The 22,627-nt window shown below is 36.3% G+C and overlaps 1 protein-coding gene across 4 annotated transcripts in view; it reads right to left on the bottom strand.

Moving 5' to 3' along the window:
• Positions 1-9,444: 9,444 nt before the first annotated feature.
• gpc5c (glypican 5c) overlaps positions 9,445-22,627 on the bottom strand; it is a 123,833-nt gene continuing 110,650 nt past the window's right edge. For all 4 annotated transcript variants that reach the window (XM_079875465.1, XM_079875464.1, XM_079875462.1 and 1 more), the window contains one exon: positions 9,445-11,133. In XM_079875465.1, the coding sequence (XP_079731591.1) occupies positions 10,979-11,133 (155 nt within the window). In that variant the 3' untranslated portion in view covers positions 9,445-10,978. The remainder of the gene's footprint in view (positions 11,134-22,627) is intronic.

Below are 22,627 nucleotides of genomic sequence, written 5' to 3'. Positions count from 1 at the left end.
ATATGAATTAATAGTTCAACCCTCCAGCTACTGCAGAGACTGAGAGCGAGACACGTAAAGGGAAAAAATAGATGAAGTGCATAAAGTTGAAGTGCATCATCTCTAGACCATTCTACAGTTCTCTAGTTCTGGTCAATTTCACTCATGAGCTCATTACTCTCTGAATAGACCCAAAGGAAAGCTCGGGAGACATAAAGGATAATTCGTCCAAAAAATGAACATTTTGTCATCATACACTTATGTCTTTTTGGATGTTCTTTCTTCTGTAGAGTACAAAAAGAGATTGTCCAAGGTACACTTTTCCATAATGGAAAAAAATGGTAACACTTTATTTTTATGATCCACTTTAGACATAAGTAACTTTGCAACTACGTCAACTAATTCTCATTAGAGTATTAGTAGACTGTCTGCTTAATATACTTTAATAACACTTTATTGTGATGCTCCACCAACAGACATTGTATGTAATTACAAACATACAACATGTAGTTGCAAAGTAACTTATAGTTAATAGAATGTCTAAAGTGCACAAAATAATGTGTAACCATAAAGTGGCACTGTCCATACAAAAGTCTTGAGAGCTATGATGGAAATTTTCATCCGTTTCACAAATGTCATTCATGCTTCAAACCATGGAGAGAATTTCAAACCATGTGCTACATGCTTTGAGGCCTATATAAGCCTGAATGTGATTTGAGAGCCATACTGGAGTTATGATTCATATTAAAATGAAGTGCAGAAATGATGTACTTCACCGTTAAGTATCAACTTTGTCGCCAATGTTTCTTCTAAAATTCCTTAGCGAGAGAAATAAAACAGACATAAGAGCTCAAGGCTATAAAATCAATATTTTGTCTCCGAGATCTGACTTGATTGCAGAATTTTGCATATATATATATATATATATATATATATATATATATATATATATATAAATCCAGGTAAATTTAATGTAAAATTCACTGTAAAAATAAGTTTCCAGTATTATGGGATATAAGTTATAACCGTACATTTTATTAAGATAAATATTGTTACTATACCAAGCTACTTTTTACTTTAAAATGAACCGATTCCCACCTGTCCATAAAACATCATCAATACTAGTAGATGGCGGACTGGGTCATCCACACAAAGACACAAAACAACACTAACATTAATAACATTACACTAAAATGTAACACAAAACCTTAATTTACATTACTGATAACAAAATAAGAAACAAAACTGTTTAAATAAAATATAATCATATGCAGTGGTGGGGAAAGTTACTTTTAAAAGTAATTTATTACAATATTGCGTAATTGTGTTACTTAGTTACTTTTTTATGGAATATAACGTGTTGTTACTTTTGCGTTACTTTTTCTTGCCTGGGCTGGCTTGCTTGTTTAATTAAAAAAACAACTAAAGTTCTATTTTTGGCAAATATAAAGAGAAGTGAAGGTAAATGAATAAGCCTCAGGCTGAAGGAAATGCAAATTCATATCTATACAGTAGAGGGCGCATCTCAAACAAACCTTTCAGGTGTGCTGCCATTCTGGATTGCAGAAGAATAGGACACAGGAGAAGAAAGTTCAACACTCTCACTACATCCAAAATCAAACACTTCCCTAGAATACCTACTATTTAGTATGCGGAAAATAGTACGCCAAAAGAATAGTATATCTGAATACATAGTATTTGAATTTTTTTTTAAAAAATAGGCAACAAGTCCCTGGATAACCTACTAATTCTGCCGAGATTTTGAAGTTCGCATTCGATGGACACTTTACTATCCCATGAGGCCATGGGAGGGATTTTATAAATGGAAGTGAAACGATGCATGCTGGCACTTGTAGGTCATGTGACAGTTACAACATGGCGGATATAGTATGTCTGAATTTCATTACTTAACTAGTTACTTGAAAAAAGTAATCTGATTACATAACTAGCTTTACTTGTAATGCGTTACTCCCAACAATGATTATATGTGATGTGTCAGGCAGGGACATCTGGGAATATACTTTTTCTTCCAAATTACATAATGTGATGACTTTACATGTAGCATTTTGTGTGTGTGTGTTTTACAGTGAAACTTGGCAAATGTAAACAAAGTTTGAGACATTGATATCTTCTGACATGTGGGGGTCTTTTTCTCACATAGACATTGTAAAAAAGCAAGAAACTTAAGCAAACGTGCTCTCCACTGCTTCTCAATCTTTTCACAAATAAACAGTTGATATTTTCTGTTCTGCCTTGTGGCAACACAATATGCACACTGGACAGTGGGCATCTAAATTATAAATCAAAGTGAAACTGCACACAAATACTTGGAATGCAGAAATAAAGCATGTGATTTTCCTCTGAGTTTTTCCTACCACAGTCTCTCTCTCTCCATTCCTTTCTCCATCCAGGAGGATCCAAAGCCCCGGATGGATTCTAAGTCATAAATACTCATTAGTTAGTTGAGTCCAAATGCTGTTAGTTCTTGATCATGTCATGATCTCCAGCCCAGCTGTCTCAATGCGGTTCTGGACTCAGGAGAGTTCAGCTTACTGGATCTGACTGGAATTAAGGCGATGTTGACCAAACAGAGTAGAGACAGAGAAAGTGAGACAACGGTTTGGTGAATCTCCAGGGGAGTTTAAGTTCATGTTTATATTCACCAGAGTTGTCTTACTCATCTTTTTGTGTGGATATAAAAGCGATCTGAAAAGTGGAAAGCACTATTATAAATCTCTCATCACAAGTTGTTGCCAAAGACACACTAATATGAGATACCACTTGAAAGCTTTAGGGCCCTATTTTAACGATCTAAGTGCATGGTCTAAATCGCAGGGCGCAAGTTCACTTAGGGCGTGTGTCCGAATCAACTCTTGCTAGTTTAACAACGGGAAAAATGGTCGGCGCGCCAGGCGCATGGTCTAGAAAGGTTGTCCCTGTTCTCTTAATGAGTAATGGGTGTGTTTTGGGATTTATGTGCGTTAAACCAATCAGAGTCTCATCTCCAATTCCCTTTAAATGCCAGTTGCACTCGCGCCATGGTGTATTCGCTATTTACATGACAGAATTGGAAAGATCGAAGCCGTCTCCAGAACGCAAACGGAACTGCTCGTGCGTGAGGTAAAAGTGCGCAAGCAGATCATAGGCCGGATTCCACCTTATCTTTATGTACACAATAATAATATTTTACATTGTAATCCTTTTATTTGAAATATTTGGCATGTTTGTGTGCTGTTGTGCGTCACTGTGTGTTTAATAAGCAGAGTGTATGCGCGTTATGGATCCGCCTATAGGCGCACATTACTAACGTGCTCTTTAAATAACAAAAAATATTGCCATTGACTTTAGACCAGGTTTCAGTTGGTCAATGGCGCAGTCTATTTCTGTTGCCTCAAAATAGCAACGTGCCAACAATGTGCCAGAACACACCTTGTTTTCAGACCAGCACGCCCATGGGCGCACAGATGGGCTTAAATGCATTTACTATTTAAACAACGTGGTGCAGGACCTGAAAATGATAACTGCGTCGGGCTGAAACTAGCAAAAAAACACTTGCATCGCGCTTGGCACTGCATTGTGCCGGGTGTAGGATAGGGCCATTAATGTCACCATTAAATCAAAATGAACAATTCTTATTTTTTTATGGAATATTGTAGTATACTTATATGATTTATCTGTGCATTTCATTATTTTTAAATTGATGTACCCTCATAAATCTCTAATCCAAATAACTTCCCCCTCATCTTGCAGTACATCGGTTCTCTTCTCTGATGATGTATTTACTGGCACGAGGGTGGGACAACCTGTCACTCACATAAGATCGACCAATAGCAAACCACAACCATACAATCTATTCCCGATGGACAAAATCAAGGGTAACACTTTATTGTGATGGTCCCTTTTCATCAAGAAACTTTGCAACTACATGTCAACCAGTCTATTTATAGTCAACAGAATGTGTTAAAGGGACTATCAAAATAAAGTGAAACCAAATCAAGTCCCGCCTTACTTTTCTTTTTAGTTTTTTTTTTTTCAGGAAGCTATTTTACTCTGATATATGTCACAATAGGGAAGCAACTTCCATTTCATGATGCCTTTAAAATCATATTTCTACGAAACGTCATTTACTCTATTGTTCATTAGTGTTTAATAAATTAAGTCTTAAATATTTTTGTGACATCTATGCAAATATTTATGTCCGTGCATATCAAGATACACGTGTGTTTTTTTATCAACGGCAGTTTAGACAGGAGTGGTTTTTCAAATATTAGTTAAAATCATGAATAGACGATGTCTGTGATATCACATAACATGAACAATCAGACAAACAAAACATGATAGACAGAACAGGAATAGAAAACGAGGCAGATAGGAATGGAGTTAACATTTATTTGGAGTTAACAAGTTGACATTGACTTCAAAATCAAATTCATGATCACCTCCATACAAAAATTTAGGGTCACAAATTTTTTGTGAAAGATAAATTGATCAAAATTGACAGTAAAGATATTTATAATGTTATAAAAAAAGTTCTGTTTCAAATAATTTTTTCACACTTTTACATTTGGCATCTCATCTCATTCATAGTATATGCTAAAACTTATTGCGCTAAATTTAGCACCTGTAGAAGAGAAAGAAACGAGTGCAAGGACAGTTACTGGTATCCAGGGAGGGCCATATAGAAAGAGTAAGATCCTCCAACACATTCGATTACATTACTGTCTCTCATTTGGTTCTATTTAAAGGCTGAATGCTGGCCAGGCAGTTGTGTTGGCTCCAGTAGCTGCTATATTAGCGTTAGCCGCGTGTGTGTGGGCCAGACTGACCCGTCAGCGCTACCGACTCAAGAGAGAACACGAGACACAAATAACTGCATTCCTCCACACAGCCCGAAAGAGACAGAGAGACGGAGAAAGACCCCAGAAGTGAGATTCAAATGAAGTGAATTAAAAAAAATAAGACACAGAAGGCAAACCACTTTGTTGCCCTTGTAGGGATTAAATTTCTATGTTCAGAGAAATACATGACCTGATTATTCTTGATCTATTATTACAATTATTATTAATGCAATGCTTAGAAAAGTTCACGTAGAGCAGCTCAATAGGTTTTGTAACTAATCCAAAATTCTAGAATTCTAAAAATGTCTAAAGGCGTCATAGGGAACGTTTAATTTAAATAAACATTTACCCTAAAAGCATAAATGCCTTTTTTTAAATACTATTACCAAATTAAGACCAAATGGAGTACAAGGAAAGTTCCTTTAAGGACATACTACCAAAAGTTGAACACATTAGCTGTGTCCCAATTCAGAGGATGCATCCTTTGAAGGACACAGACTTCATAGGCCATGCTTTCAAAAACCACAAAGGTTGAACCGAACATTGTTAAATGGGACGGTCTAGTCTACATAGACGAGTGTCAGTTGTACTGGACTTTTTTGAAAGTTACATTCAACTGAGTGAAAACAAAACAGGGTTCACAACCTGTCTAAATATGTTCACCATGGTCCATTTATGTACATAATAAAGAGTATAAACCATCTATAAAATCGCATCTTAATAAGATATAAGACAACATTTGAACCGCTTTATTTTTTTTACATTTGTTTCGTTAGATATTCGATTTGAATAGATAATAGATTTGAATAATATCCAATAGTTACATTTAAATGGTTAATCTGTCACCAAAGCGCAATGCATTTTTCTCCTTCGAATGCGGCCAACAAATGCATCCTTCATTTCCCGGGCTGCGAAGGATAGAATGGATGGATCCTTCACAGCCCGGGAAATGAAGGATGCATTTGTTGGCCACATTCGAAGGAGCCTTTGAATTATGACAGCCAAAGGCCCTGTTTGCACCTGGCATTAAGATGTATTTTGGTCGATCTAATCACAAGTAAACGAGGGAGACACATTCCCGTTTACACCTGGTGTTTTAATCTGTATCGTTTATATACTTTCGACCACTTCTTTCCTGATTTCTTCAGGAAAGGGTCTATGGGCAGGTAAATTAATGGGCTTTTTCAGATCTTTCGATCTAATGGACAAAATAAGCTCACACAATTTACACATGCGTGCCCGAAGACGACGGAAAACCATGTGGTTTTCATTTCTGCTCGGAAAGCCGGAAGACCAACGCTGCGAGTGCGTGTTAGAAATCAGGAATGATGAGAGAACATTGTGCTTGGTATGTTTTTCTTCTTTAAACCAAACATTCTTCAGCTGACAACGTTTAAATAAGTAAAAAGCGCTTCCCATAATGTTTACACGTTAGGTCAGTAGACCGTCTTTTGTGGCTGTTTGACCACATGAGATTTTACACAACGTTAGCAATGCGGTTTAATGCGTTACCTCTGGAAGTGGTCGAAAGTGGACAAGGTCAAAATGTTTTAGACCTCATTTACACATTTATTTAGAGTTGTCCACTTGTGATTGGATTGACAAAAACATTTCTTAATACCAGGTGTAAAAAGGGCCTTTGTTGTGCCACTGTTACACATTTGGCCTTTGAATGCAGTCTTCGAAGGATGCAGCCTCTGAATTGGGACACAGCTGTTGAAGACATAAATTTATGTTTCTTATTATTTTAAATCATTTCATTTAAAGGCTTAAAGGCTAGATTTATATATAAATCAATTGTATTTTAACCAATGATTTAAAATGATTCAGCATATGAGGAAACTTTATGAATTTGGTTAAGAGAGTACTGTCCAAAGTTTAACTTGAAGAGGCATTTGAAATACCGTGCCAATGAAAGTCTAAAAATAATCACGTGTTCACACTGTGTGGGTTCACATTTATGACTCATCAACTTCTGTGCAGACCTCAATGCAGAAAAATGTTTCAATCGCTTCTAAAAGCTACACTCAAAATGGATGGAAGGAAAGTAGGACTTGGATTTTCCACATTTAACAGAAAAAAATGAGGTCTTAGGTTCCATAAAAGCATCTGGTTCTCCAGATAGATGACAAGAAAAGCTCTGCAGCAATTCATGACTTTGTACATTCACTATGATGAGGGGTTCATTGAAAGAAAGATATAAACTGTGCTATCCATCTGCAATATCTCAGTGCGTTCAAGCTTATTCAAAAACATCTAAAAAGAGACATTACAGTATTTTAACAGTACAGACTGTTTATCGAGGATGGTCTTTTAAGGAAAGCATTGTTTAAAAAAGAAAACCTTTGGTTTTCCCCATTTCTAAAAATATTCTATTGACTAGTTCAAATCAACTTGTCAGTGGATTTTGACCCATTTAATCAGAAGAATGTCTTGAATAGAGTGTGTGTATCTGTGTGATGGATTAGAGAAATGAACCTTGTGACAGAAAACAGTGTGGCTTTAAAGGAAAAGTTCACCCAAATGTGAAAATTCTGTCATTATTTACTTACCATAAAGTTCCAAATCTTTAAACGAAAAATCGAAATAAAAACATAATTAAAGCACTCCATATAATACAGTATGTTACTATACTTGCTGATTCGAGTTGCCATAATACACTTTTGGGATTCAATGGGGTTCTAAATAGTTCTAAAATGTAATTTTTACAAAAAAAAAAATGTTTTGTAATAAAAAGTTTACGAGCTGTTTAATTCATAAAATGTAATTAAATTCAAAATGAATGAAAACTAAATGAATTAAAATGAAATAAATAAAATGATCCCATGATGGGAACCCCTAAAAGGTTCTATATGAAGCACCTGACAAAACACTTTAAGGTTCTATATAGAAGATTTTCTTCTAAGATTGTGGGGGTTTGGAACAATATGAGGAGGACCAGGTCAACATATCATGATACAGATCCACTGAGATAAAAAAAAAGACAGAAAAAAGTCTTCTTTACAACCAACAAGGCCCTTTCAGAAGGCCAGAGACAGGTATGTTACCATTTATTTTGTTTTTGAATAATTCAATGACTTTTTAAAGCCCCCATTTAGATGCTCTCAAAACTAACGCTGTTTCTTTGACTGAAAGTTTAGTCAAACATGGAGACTTACACCATGTCTAAACCGGACGTTTACAGTCAGGAATTTGTCGTGTCGCTACACATCCAGTTTAGACAGCTCAGCATCACTGAGAATAATGGATTCTATTTGCTTCAGTCTCATCACTCTGTTCACATGTAGACATGGTGTAAAAGTGTTGAGAAACGGACACTTTTTTTCAACATGAAATTTTCTGAAATGATCAGTTTATTAGCTGTTTAACCAACTTTTTATATGCGCTGTGTATATCTGAGTTTTTCAGTAGCTTCATTCACCGAGCCGTACGTGTTCAACCGTACCAACCAAAACATGAACAAACAAATAAAACACATCAAACAAACTGTAATCGCAATCCATTTTACAGCCATACACAGAAATGACAGTTGTACTGCAGCGGCGTAAAAACATCGGTTTTGTATTCGCATTAACTCTATACAGGGTGCGAATTATACAGTGACCTTCAACTTTTCTTTTTCTTTTTTTATGAAAAGTAATTGCTATAGATACATATTTAGAGTGTGATATATTAAAGGAACAATTTACCCCAAAAAATATAATTCTGTCATTATTTACTCATTTTATTTACCCTCATGTCAAGTCAAGTCAAAACCTGACAGAATGACTTTGTTTCTTTTGCTAAAAACAAAAAGGTACATTTTTGATCAATATCCTTAGGGTGAATGTGATTAACCAAAATGTTAGGTTCAATTAGGTTTAAAAGGATTTTTTAACATACATTTGTGATATGTGATGTCATGATCAAAAGATAAATAATGACATGACTTGTGATTTGTCAAAGTACAACCCAATATTGGACCTATAGTGGAAACTGCTCATTATGTTGCAATAGTTCCTGTACCTCCTCAGGTAGAACCCCGGACCCTTGTTTTGTCAAATTTGTGGGGTCATCATCAAGCCTAGGGATCCAGACCCTGCATAATTCACACCCTGGTTGTACCTGTGTTATTTGAGGCTGAATGGTTGGTTTGCAAATGTTTAAGAATGTATGAAGATTTGTGAACGTTCATATAAAAACATTATAGAACCAACATCAGAGAGATATGAGAGAAAATCAAAAGTAGCAATTCATGTGCAATCAGAAACAACAACAAAAGCTTAACATAAAAAATGTTTGGAGACTCATTAGACCCTCTTTGCTTCTGTGTAAGAACTAAAGCAATGTTTTAATACTGACTCTTAAAAAGTTAACATACAATAGGAAATATATATTTTTTTATGTTGCCATGAACACATTGCTAAAGAAGCTATTATAGAAAATATTTGGCATCTCTAAACCTCTTGCATTGCTTTGCTTTAAGTTCATTATTTATAAAAGAAAGGCATTCTGCATATCTGTGGGATTTTTAACAGCCTTTTTTGATTTTTTTTTTCTCTCTCTTTTTTTCATTAAACATGACAGAACATTCACGCAAACCTGCATCAAACTTTTGGGGGGGAAAACGAAACATTTTTAAAGTAAGTTTAGTGCAATTTCATAAAACTGACCGAGTATACTCCAAATGACAGAGTATATAACAAATATGTTTAATAAATGTACAGCATTAAGTTAAAGTGTGTGTTTTTTAGAAAGGCGGAGCACTGGGGAGGTAAATGCAGGATTTAAAAAAAAATGTGTTAAGTATTTAAGGGATGTTTCGAGCCCTTTAAAGCCATGGAAGCCGTGCAAACAGGAAACGGCAAAGCCCCAGAACATTCCCAATATGCTGTAAGATTTGTGTAACTATATTTGTGTGTTTGTGTGGGCTTCAGTAAGAGCTCATGAAATATTAAAAAAATGTTTGTGTGATACTTTAGATAAACATTCGTTGTCCTATAAATTCAGCGCCAGTTCAAACTATATACATACTAAATGTGCATATTCATAGTTTCATTCAGTAATGCTCTGTGTGTGTGGTGGTAATATCCCTTGCTTATTGTGCAGAGTGCAGACGATTTCTGTTTTCTTTTTTGTTGTGTGGTCATGAGCGATGTTTCCACAGATGCACATATTTTGTCATGCATTCCACAGTCCCAGTCGGTGATGATAACAGTTCTGATATAATAAGTCTGTGGAGAGTGTCAACACTTAAACCCCAGAAAGCACTGCTAGTCCCCCTGCTAGAGTCTTCCACACAAATAGGGCTGTCACAGAAGGCTGCGAACATAATAAAACAACATTGAAATGTGGATTTTTAGGGATATATGTGAAGGGAACGTCATATGAACTGATATGTCAGGAAATGCCCAGGTCACGTGTAACCCCAAAATCAAAAGAAGGAAATAAGAAACTAGATTTTGCATTAAGACCATAATGCTTATTATTATTATTACTCGTTCTTTCTTTTTGCATTATGACAGTATTGGCAATTAACATGACCATGGCAATTAACTCAATTCTTAGTAGTCTACTGTAATACAAAACAAATAATCAAATAATAATAATCAAATAAAATAGTATAAAATAAAATAAACTTAGTAGCTTGCTAAAATTACAACACAAAATCAATTTATACACATGCATATATACAGTATACATATATAATATATATTTGTATTAGTCATGGTCAGAATTATTGGCAAAAACATTTATTTCATAATGTAATTTTCCCCCACTTTCAATTGTTTTACTTCAATGAAAGGTTATATTTTTGAGAATTTTTTGATTAAAAGATAAAAAGGATAAACAATGCAGATTATTTTTACAGCTTTCTTTGATCATATTTACTGAGGGTGCCAATAATTCTGATCATGACTGTATACTGTATATACATGATTTTCTTTGTTGTATGACAGTTATGAGAATGAATAAAACTCTCACTTTTAGCTTAAACTGTCCGTATTTCATTTCGAATTAAATAAATACAATGCCAAATTTTCAAAATGCATAATTTTAGTTATGCAATATATACTTTCTTTTTTCTTTTGATTTTTGGGGGGAATAAGAGCCTGACATTTCTTTATGATGTTCACCCGTGTGTGCATATGATCTTTGTGTGTGTATGTGGTTGTGGCCTTTCAGATGAAGGGCCACTGCAGCCCCAGAGCGAGGATGATGATGATGAAGCTGGCCGTGGAAAGAGACGCGTCAGATGAAGGGTTGATCCCGGTGATGGGCGAGTCCTGGACAGAGACCTTTCCTGCCTTTTTGGGTACATCAGCTTCTGTAAGAGCTGGAAAAGAAAGAGAGAGAGAGAGATCATGAGAGAGAGCAACAACAGTACAGTCACATGTCCGACATGGTGTCTCATTGTTGAGTCAACAGTGTCTTGTCAGGAAGTTAAATAGACAGATATAAATGTGAGATTGAGTCTTTCTTGGTGTGTGTGTGTGTGCGCATGACAAGATTTTTGCTGCGTCCCAATTCATCTACTTATACTGTGCCCTAATATTATGTACTGTTTTGTGAAGAGGTGTGTAGCAGAATAGCTTTGGTTCATCCTGTCACCGGTTAACTGCCGTCAATCATCTGGTCACAGTTAAAATCCTCTACATTCAATTTAATATATAATGTGGATAACATTAAAGTCCCTGTAAAGGCAATTCTAAAAAAAAAATCTAAACACTATAAATGTTAGAAATGTATTGCTAAATCATATTACAAAGACTGTGAACTGTGAATTACTGAATTGTGGAGTTAGACAGTTTTTCACCGTTGCTGTGTTCCGGAATTTTTGGGCGGGGCTAAAACGGGGGCTCGATGACGCACTGGAGCCCCTGAGCTCCTAGACACGCCCCTACTTGATGACGCAGTGGAGCCCCTGAGCTCCTGGACACGCCCCTACTTGATGACGCACTGGAGCCCATTCACATCAGTTTGCAACTCAATCGCGAGTTACTGTCAGTACTATTAGTAGTTACTACATCCTACAGTTTGCTAGCTAGCTATGCCTTCGTCACGGAAATGCGTATTACCTGGATGCGATCACGTACAAAACAAATCGGTGTCCTTATTTAAATTTCCGAAAAACTATCATATCAACAAGAGGTGGATTAATTTTGTGAAGAGCCACCTTGATGGAGAGCTGAGGATCACCGCCAAAACCCGCCTCTGTAGCATAGACTGTAAAAAATATGGACAAAGCGTCTGTGACGTCACCCATAGACTTTCTGAAGAACGGGTTTGAAGCCGTTTATGGGGGGTATGGGCGGCGCCATCTTGGAAAATCTTGGGAAATCCTAACCCCGCCCACCTTCTAACGCAGCGCGCGTCACCCCGCCCACCTTCACTCAGCTCGCATGCTACTCCGGTTATCTCTGTGTATATTTCAGGCAACGAAATATGTTATAAAACACCATACTAACTCTTTTCGTTTTCATTTAAAGAAATCTTAAACATTATAGCCACACAAATGTGGTTCAGGCAACGCATATTGATTATATTCAACTGCACATAACGTTTGCCTATTTATGAAAAAAAAAAAAAAAATATATATATATATATAAAACACAAACCTGCCTCTTTTTATTTTAAATATAATATAAAAATATTAAACATTTTATGGTCCAGGCAATATGTGCATTTGTACTAAACAACAGATTTTGCAGTAAACAACATTACATATCATCTTCGTTGTATTAAAATTTAAAATGACAAAAACTCAACCCAGTCTCTTTTTGTTAAATTTCAGTTTTATCAATGTTAGCCATTATAAAAGTATAAGTAAAAGGTATAAGAAGCTATACAAATAAAGCAAACAATTCAGTCAAACATACAAAGTCAGCGCGAGTCTAACCATACATCGGTACAGTTAAATAGCTTATAAAGTTATGAAACTTCCCCTCAGCCAAAACGATTGCCCAGGGAAAAAATTATAGATTCACGAGACCAAAAATCTCCCATTAGATATACACAAGATGAATTATATCTCATGTTTAACCACTACAGAGACGCCAGAGTCCGCGGCATTGGCGCCAAACCTCAGAACGTCAAGCCGATGTAAGACTCTTCCAGGCGGGGTACATCGCGCCGAGCACCCGGTCATCGCTGGATCAACTGGATAAAATTTTCATAAATCTTTAAATAAACCACAGATTTGAGCTTTAAACAACTACATTCTCGCCTGAAAAACTCTTAAAACTACATTTCATGATACAGAAACAGTAGTATTATGTCAACTGTATTAAAAAATGGCGCTTCTTATGTTGTCATTCTCCGTGGCGCTGCCTTGTCAGCTGTCAATCAAGCTGTCAATCAAAGTTAACCACGCCCTTATTGTCATATATTTTATAACTAAATACGATCTAAACTAACGAGTTAGAAAAAAAATCACCCCCCTCACAGTTGTCAGGCACTCGGAACCTATCGAAAAATACAATAAAAGTCCATGGGACCAACTTGTAAAAACATGAATTTATGCTGTGAAAACGGACATTTTAACATGGGGGCTATGGACATTTGCTCCCTTTTGGGACCTGCCCCTAGCGGATTTTCGATGTATTGCAGTTTTTCGCACTTCCGGGTAGGCTTCATTTTTCAGATCAGAATGTTGCCGCTTGCTCTGTAGTGATCATTTTACACAGGATAGTTTTATAAACTTTCGTCGGAGACAACTGGGATTCATTCACTGATAATCCGCTGTTACTGGTGAATGTGGCCGAACCGACTATCTCCCGCCTCGGCCTTCATCCTCCCGTCGCGCCGACAACTGGTGCCATCATCGGCAGTGCGTGCCCATGCACCAATGAGTGTAAGTTGCCTTGTGTGCTTATGTTATAATCATAGTAGGTAGTCCAGGCTCGAACATGTATGACTTTGTAAAACAAATTAAGCTGCTAGGAGCATCCTTTCCGGCTGTAGCGGTGACAGTTGAGTGTGGCGAGTCGATGGCAGCGAGCTTTCCCGCGAGTGGGCGTGGTTTCAGCGCAGCCAGCGGACACGCCCCCAGCGTTTGAGAGCAGAGACTACTGCCAGAGACGATGCTACTGCTCATTTTTTCAAGATTTTGATCGCTTATTTTATGTACTTGCCGGCTTTTTTTATCATTAAAATTTGGCTGGGTGGCTAATAACACATTTTTCTGTGGTGTGACAAACTCAGAATACATACTTAATTTTGACTTTACAGGGACTTTAAATAAATATATTTTCTTCAGGTTAGATACTGATTATTATTGTTAAACCGTCGGTCTCGCACATCTGCCATGTTTGTGGTTTTTAACATTTTCTATTCGTGTTTGTACTTCTGATCGAATCCTTGTCCACTGTGCCATGGGTTGTAAGCAGCGCTAGCCGTAAGAGTGTGCACGGATCTGCACTTCAGATTCGAACCGAAAAAAGGAGACCATCCGGGTATCTTTGGGATACTCATTTCAACATTTGGGACGCACTAGTTCTAATTTTGAATATTATTTAAGATGGATAGGATACGAATTGGGTGAATGCAGCATGTATCTTTATATCACATTAAAACCTTGCCTCCTCCCATTACCCAGAATTCCTCTTGTGCTGCTGACTTCAGCACTTACCTTGCCTGATCCTGTCAAGGTGAAATGTTTTGTAGCTCTGTAATATCTCTTTCCTTTAGTCTGCAATCACACTGTCTCTGTCTTCCATGCCCTTTACATTCATCTCTCTCTCTCTTTTTATCATTAGTCTTTGTCTCTCTTTTTTTACCCTTCTTAAACTCCCTGCAGCTCAACGTTTTCCCCTCTCTATAGAGCTGTTCAGTCATGATGGCAATTTGTAGGCCAGCCCGAAGGCTAATTCGCCACGGGATTCCCTCATGAATCTACTGTGGGTTTTCAGAAAAGCAGTTACGATTTATGAGCGAACAAGCTCTGTGGTTAAGTTTACTTGAAGAAACTTTCACATTTTGTTATGCAACATAAATTAAACACAGTCAAAGCTCAAAAGTGAAGTTTGAAGTCAGTTTGCTAAGTAACTTGAGTGGCTTTTTCTGAACTCATATGTCTTGGATCTCCTCATGTGAGTGTATTTTTCACTTTAGTCATATTTATTCACGTGACCACAGGAGTAAAGGGTATCTTGAAACAAGGAAGAGGGTTCTGCCATCTAAAAACACAAATCTATACACACACCAAAGCAATTTAACCCTCCAGTCAAACTTTCCACCCATTCCATTGTGACAATACTGCAGGCTCTCGGACAGTCTCAAGACTCCTTAAGCAACTAATTCTGCGGCCTAATGCGTTTGTTATAACACAGAACAATAGACAATGAGCGGCCTATCCTTGGTGAGAATAAAAGTGATTGTTATGGTAGAGGAGAAGGCCTTACGTGTTTTGTGAGGTGTGGATGACACTGAAGGCTTGTGAACTCTAAAACAATAGAGAATGAGACTCTATGGTACTTACAGCATACGACTTCCCATACACTCATAAGAATGCCCAGAAGAAATCTGCAAATTACTCTCACATTTTCTGCTCTGATTTTGTGGAAAATTCTGCAGAACAAATGTAAAGTAGCAACGAGTTACACTGTTATCATTAGCTTAAAGCTATAACGATAAAGGGCAAGGAATGTGTAGATCTAAAAGTCCATTGTTAACATTAAAAAGTATTTTTGCTCTCATTTATTGACAATTTTCAATAATATAATATAATATATTATAATATAATATAGCCTAACATAATATAATATAATTTTAAATGTACTATTGTTCAAGAAATATTATTATAAATAAATTAAATCTGATACCAAGAATACCAATAGATGTCCTGCTGATAATTTGAAAGTGTTTAGATTTATGAGGATAAAATGTTTAAAAATATAAAATTATAAACATTAAATAGGCCATAATATAATATTATATCATATGTTTTATGTGAAGATCAGTCCTCTCAAAACAGCTGTATCAGTATTTTAAGTATTAATATTTGAATCAATCTGCCCATCGGTTTCTATATGTACGTGCGGAAACATGTAGATTTGTCCAAACTCCCATAATTCTCTCTCTCTCATCCTGCACTCTTTTCTCCCTCCATGAGGAAACCATCCAACAAATCCAAAAAATTACTTCATCCAAGCCAGCAAACATATTTGTTTATTTCAAATGTATTTTTAACAGTATTTTGCCAGCTCTGAAATGAAAAACAAACAGCTTTATGTGTGTGATGGAAAACAACATTCATACCCAAAACATGATCTCATTAGCAGCCACAAGACCAAGAACAAAAATCACCCTCTGTCACAACTCTCTTTCATAGTAATAAAGTTATCAGCTCGCAATCATCATCCTGGCATGCTCAATAACAGCAATGATGTCTGAGAGTATAACTGCCATCATCCAAAGTGATTACAGGCTGAATCCCCATCTCTGAAATTTCTCAAACGCTCTCCAGGCAAGACCTGTTTGCTCTCTAATAGTCAAGTTCAGCGTTCATGTTCACAGGTTTCATGCTGAGCACCGAGAAGCTGCAGGGATTAGCTTCTCTGACAACTTTCTGGTGTAGGAAAGGTTGTTGTGTGTCTTTGTGAATGCTATGTTTGACTCTGTGTGCGAGAGAAAGGGTGTAAGGTAGACTTGCCAGTTAGTCACCAATTAGCAGGAAACCCACACAAAACTTCAACAAAGACTTGAAGACAGAAGATTCATTTTACAAAAAAAGTATTTCAAAGTTATCATGAGAAACCTAAATGCAGATAACTAAATGATAATTACATGTTATTCAAAGGGACTAAATCATTTTAAATATACATACATATTCTGTCATCTGTCATATTCTGTGATTGTTTCTGAACAGCGTGAGGTGAGCTGTCAAGCATCGTGCTGTGTGAAATACTGACTGAACGATAAAGCAAACCAGCGTTTCACTAGTAAAGTTTTGATGGATTAGGATTGCAGTCAAGGTTAAGACGATTGCGGTGACGTAGGAGTCCTACAGTAAGCACGTGAGTCCATTATATTGATGCGCAAATATGTGGCCCTGTACAATTCGAGTGATCACATTTGACCACTCAGGCTTCTGAATCATTCCACTGAAATTAACAAAGCGATTCACTAAAACAAGAGTATAATACATTTAAGAGAGATGCATAATACATATTATTCATGTGCATTTAAGATGGAAAGAGAGATGGAAAGAGCAATGCACCAGCTCTCTGGATTGCTGTTAATCCTGCTGCACATGTTGGACCCCTAAAATAAACACTTGTTTATCTTACAGAGCTCATAAACAGGGCACTAAAATAGCTGCACTACTGAAATAGACCAAACTGTCTCAACAACCTGTGTATATCAGACAGAAAAGCAAAACTACAAATCTCTCGAGAGCGTGCCACATCGTCTGGTTTGCTCGCACTGGGAACGCTCTCAAACGCGACTCTAAAAGCTACAAAAACACCTGCGAGAAATCTTTAAAAGCATTTGCGCTCCGCGGCAACCAAACCAGTATGGAATTTTTTCCCCTTCAATCATTTTATCCTTGGGTTTCTTCCACCTATCAGACTACCGTTTGATTTATTTTTTCCATCAATCTCTCACTGGGTGACCTGTAAGTCCCACTGGTCACAACCTGGCTTCACTTATAAAAGTCAGTAGGAAAGAATGTCTTTAGATACTATCATTTGCTATGTACAGTAACCAAAACTGCATGCGCTATAGACTTTGCTAAACTTAAGCCACATTGGGAGGGTGCTCATTTCCAATGACTAAAAAAATCTTTAAAAAGAAACACAAAAAAAAAAAAAAAAAAAAAAAAATGAAGAAAGGAAAGGAAAGATTTAAAATGTTAAATGCACTGGTCGTTTTCAAAAAAACAAAACAAAACTGAAACTTGTTGACTCCAACCACTGGGTATTTAAAGCTAGTGATTCAGATTCAACTAGGGATTACAGAGGTCACTGTTTTCATTTATCAGATTTAGACTCCAAAGCCTCGTTGGCGTGACTTGCAGCTTCACTGACTGTAAGTTGATTCAGCATTGTGGTGTTGTGGTAGGAGAGACAGACTGAGAGACAGACAGGGAGAAAGAGTTTATGACTCAGACTAGGTGGGAACTGATCAGCATCTGATGGGAAAGATGCACACTAACCATGCATGACCTCTCACACACTCGCACACAAGCACAATCATTTTTAGATCATATAAAATGTCCATATCCATCTGTCTATATTGCTCGTTGTTCATGTGTTAGTATTAGTAACATTTAGTTAAATAAAGGTCACATTAAAACGATTTTCAGTGCTTCCTGTATAGATTTTATTGTTTTTTCCAGAAACCCTAAAATATGAAAATATATTATTAAAGTATGAATTTGAGTGAAATTTTCAATTCTTATACAAATTATGTCATTTTAAAAAATAAAATGACTTAAGCCACATTCATTAAAGGCTTTTTAACCTGATCCTTCTCCTGTTATTTTAACTGAGTGCCTGGGACCTGCTTTTGTTTTCCTTTGGATTTTTTTCCCTACCCCAAGAGCACCTATCTAAAACTCCTCTGACTCTACCTGAGCGCCTGGTTGAACCTCTCACAGTTCTTATACAAATTATGACTCTGTTGGTTGTCATTTCCAAACTGATCTCACGGCAATTCATACGTATTTAACAAGGTGGATAATTCGTATGAATTCATACAATCTCACTAAATCAAACATATTTTACGAGTTGCCCAATTCGTATGAAGTGCCCAAAGTTAAAGAAACACTAAACAATGTACAAAAGCAGACCAGTATCAATACAGTGTTTGATATTTCTCAAAATATAACTTAAACACAATTTTTTTTCTGCCTTGCAAGGACTGCTATTTCCTTCAGAAAATGTAAATCAGGTTCCAATTTTAGCTCAATTGTAATTATTATTTAATATCAATTTTGAATAACCTCTGAATGTTTCCTTTTTGCTAAATAGCCCAATTTCTGACTGTCTCCCCATGTCTCTGATAGGTACAGTAATTTTCTGCTCATTACAGGAGCTGTACTGATGCTGGTCATGCATTCAGGCGATCGATAAAACAGCCATCCATGAAGGACCCCAATTATCACACGACACTTTGGAGTGCATACAAACTAGTGACAAGAGTCTAGCTGATTTAAAAATAACCAACCAATTATATCAAAAACTACCCAAATAAATATATTTATCTATTCAGAGTAGATAGGATTTTTTTTTCTATGATCTATTTAAGTGTTACCATAAAACATTGCAAACGTTATCATTAGTCATATGACACAATTGCTTACCAAACGCTTAAAGTGCCCCTATTATGCTTTTTCAGGTATAACCTTTCATGTACTGTAGTGTGTAATATAGCTGTTTGTGAATGCAAAACTTATGCAAAGTTTCAAAGATCAAATTGCACAATAAATGAAGTTATTGTCTCCTGAAAGAAAGAACCAATTCTGAAATTCCTGAAACGAGTCGTAAGTAATCCCAGTCTTACTTCCTGCACAAACCTATTGTAACACATTGAACAATGTCTACTTAGACCTGGTCTCAAACACTGTAGATGTAGCTGAAGCCTGGAAGAGTTTGGTTAATGCAGACGCTGTTTTCTGCACTGTGAAAGCTAATCCACTTTGCATGCACTTCCAAAGGATGAGGACTCAAGCTCGAATTAATACGGTAAAACCGACGCCATCGTTACTGTTTGCATCACTGTATAGCAAGTGCTGAGGAAGATCTGGAACTGAAATCAATGTATGGTAATGAGCATATAGTTTCCAACATGCACTGTAAGAGATAGACCAATCACAACAGACTGGGCCATCTGACCAATCAGAGCAGAGAAGGCTCTCAGAAAAGAAGGGGGTTCAGAGAGACTGAATCCTTTATCAAACCGTTTCAGACACTATGAGAAAAGAGATGATGCTGCAATGTATATTAAGAGAAAATTAAAGTGTTGTTTGACCTTGGATGAATGTAAACCGACTGTAGGAGACTTTCAAAATTGCATAACAGTTAAAGCAATCTTTTTAATCACGTCATGACAAACAAAAAAATAAAACCTGGTTATTTTGGAATTGGTATAAGCACTGTTTACATACACCCACACACTTCACATACAAAAGTAGCCAGACTGCAAAACGGCAACTTAACTGCACAACTTTTTGAAGTAAAGAATTCAATAAAAATGTACTTTAACAAAAAAAAAAAAAAAAAAACTAAAAAAAGGGTCCACATTTCTGCTTTTGAATTGAATGAATTCATCAAGGACTGTAACAAAAGCCCCTATGAGGAGATGTGAAGGTGTTCTCCATCACTGACTGTCCTTAGGAGCTATAATGAGCATATTTCACACGGATTTGTTTATTCTGTTCTCCAACTGCAGCCATTGTGACCATTTAAACAGGAGGTTGACCTTCTGTTGCCTGGCAATCCACCTTTATAGAGCAGCCCCCTCGCTCTGATAAAGAGCATTCAGCAGAAGCATAATAAAGGCCAATGAGAGTGAGAGACAGATAGTAGAGGGGAGAGAGAGAGACAGTACAGGAATAAAGGCTATAAAAAGTGAGAGGTAAAACAAAAAAACATTTCAATTTAATTATCAATTTAATTAATGCTGCCCACTTTGCATAAAGTTTTTTACAGAATAAAGAATCAGAACAAAGTATTGTCCACACTGCAGGTTATTCTGGCTAAGAACCACTCACTTATAAAGGAAGATGCCATCTGACCCACATGTAAAACGAACAAACATGTCTTTATATGGTGTTTCAGGATGGGTAAAAACATATAACCCAGAGATATATATATATATAGATATACTGTACAAATCTCATGCTACTTTGTCCCGTTTAGTAAATCTTGCCCATAGACTATTACAGTTAGACATATTTGTCAATTTGCAGATTTTCACCAACAATCACAAAAAAGACAAAAATAATTAGTAATTAAAGAATATAAAGAACTGCTCTCAGAGCTCACTAGACATGTGCAGCTGCAAAATCTCTTATAGATTTCTGTGAATGTACACTTCTGTGTTTGTGTGACTGAGCGAGAGAGAAACGTGTTCACAATGACTTCTGTAAACGCAGTCAGTTACCACAGTCCTCTCCACAGGGATGCGGTCAGACTGGGTCAGAGCTTCATGTAGGAGGACTAAACCACTAGCAGAGGTCACAAAAACAACACCCACACACACGCATCATTTGTGCAATCACTGAAAACGACAGTGGTCAACTTCCCACTGACCCACTTAGTAACAGGAAAAACAAAATTGCCAGTCAAGTATTTAATAAATTATACAACAAAAGTGAGCAATATGACCCCTTTCATTACAATCAACGAAGATGTCACAGCAGATTTACAGTGTTTCATGTGACTGTTGGAGCCCTGCAGCCCAGTTTCTGCTCACTGACTGTCCACATCAGCTCCGGACTCTATACACTATAATCATTGAAGCTGTATGCAAAATATTTCTCTTATTTTCACTCGGTCTACACTGTGTAGATTATAATGGATGAGTTCTAGTATTGTTGTGTTGCTTGCATTGGTGTTATTGGGCAACACCATATGCTTTACAAAATGAGCATGACAACAGACTGAACAGCAGATCCAAAATAATTACAAATTAACATTACTTTTCAGTTTGGTTTTAATGCCACTAATGCTTCTCTGACTGGTTCTAATGCCTCTTTTCAATTGGGTTATTAAAGCATCTGTAGATAAGACTGCTTAAAACTCAGTCTTTAGGACTGTGTGTTACTGATAGGCCTAGATTTATGTGCAATGGACAAAAGGTCTGTGATTGGTTGCAATGATCAAGAGCTGCAAAAATGTTGTAAATTGGGAGATGGAAAAAATACAATCAATAGTAGTAAACACTTTTCATGTTTGGGTAATAGTGGCAGTCATAATTATTAAGGATGCTCCCATATTAAAAATACTGGTTGATGACTAATAAATGGCCACTATTCCATATAATTCTACTATTTAACTAAATCAATTTAAAATAAAATAAACAAAACATTTAAATCCACTGTTAGAAATGCTACGTGTGAAATCACGACATTATAATGCACAGTGTATGAAAAAATGTATATTCATTTTGAAATTTGGTAAAGATTACATTTAGCAGTGTTATTAATTACTATAGTGTTTTTAGAGATTCACTTTTAAGTGACTATTAGACGATGGCAATACTAATCTAAATGTAAAAATAGGAAAATGCACAATTAAATATAATATCCATGTATAATATAATTGTGATTATTTATCTGATTAATTGTACAGCCTTTTATTCTTATTTAAGGCAAAAGATGATAACATACTTCCCCAGTTGATAAAACACTAAACTTACATTAAGACAACTGTTTTTATTTCAAGTTTTCTGAAATGTTATGCAAAATGTGCAAATGAGTCATAATCTAATTAGATATGCACTCATTTAACAGAAATCTAAACACTGGGAAAAGATGTGTAATAAAACAGTGTCATGAAACAAACACTTAAATGTGTATTTTGTATGATTTCTTTCCACTACTTTAAAAGTAGAAAAGTTATAGAAGAAAAATAACCCAAAACTGACCAGTGCATGAACAAAAAAAAAAAAAAAAAAAAAAATGGATTTGCCAGTAGTGTCTTGCCTTAAACTGAGTCCATAACACAAGGCAATATAGCCTGACTGCAGGTTTTGTGATGTTTTGAGAGTTAATTATCCAAGCAAACACGCTGGAAACAGCTGAATAAAGTACAGGATATGACCAAAGATGAGTCCAAACATTCACTAAGCATGGGTGAAGTAAAACTAATGAGCTGTGTGTA

Source organism: Squalius cephalus (assembly GCF_949319135.1).
Source record: "Squalius cephalus genome assembly, chromosome: 7".
In the NCBI taxonomy this organism is placed as follows: domain Eukaryota; kingdom Metazoa; phylum Chordata; class Actinopteri; order Cypriniformes; family Leuciscidae; genus Squalius; species Squalius cephalus.
Note: the sequence above shows the minus strand (reverse complement) of the source record. Positions and strands in the feature narration are given on the sequence as shown.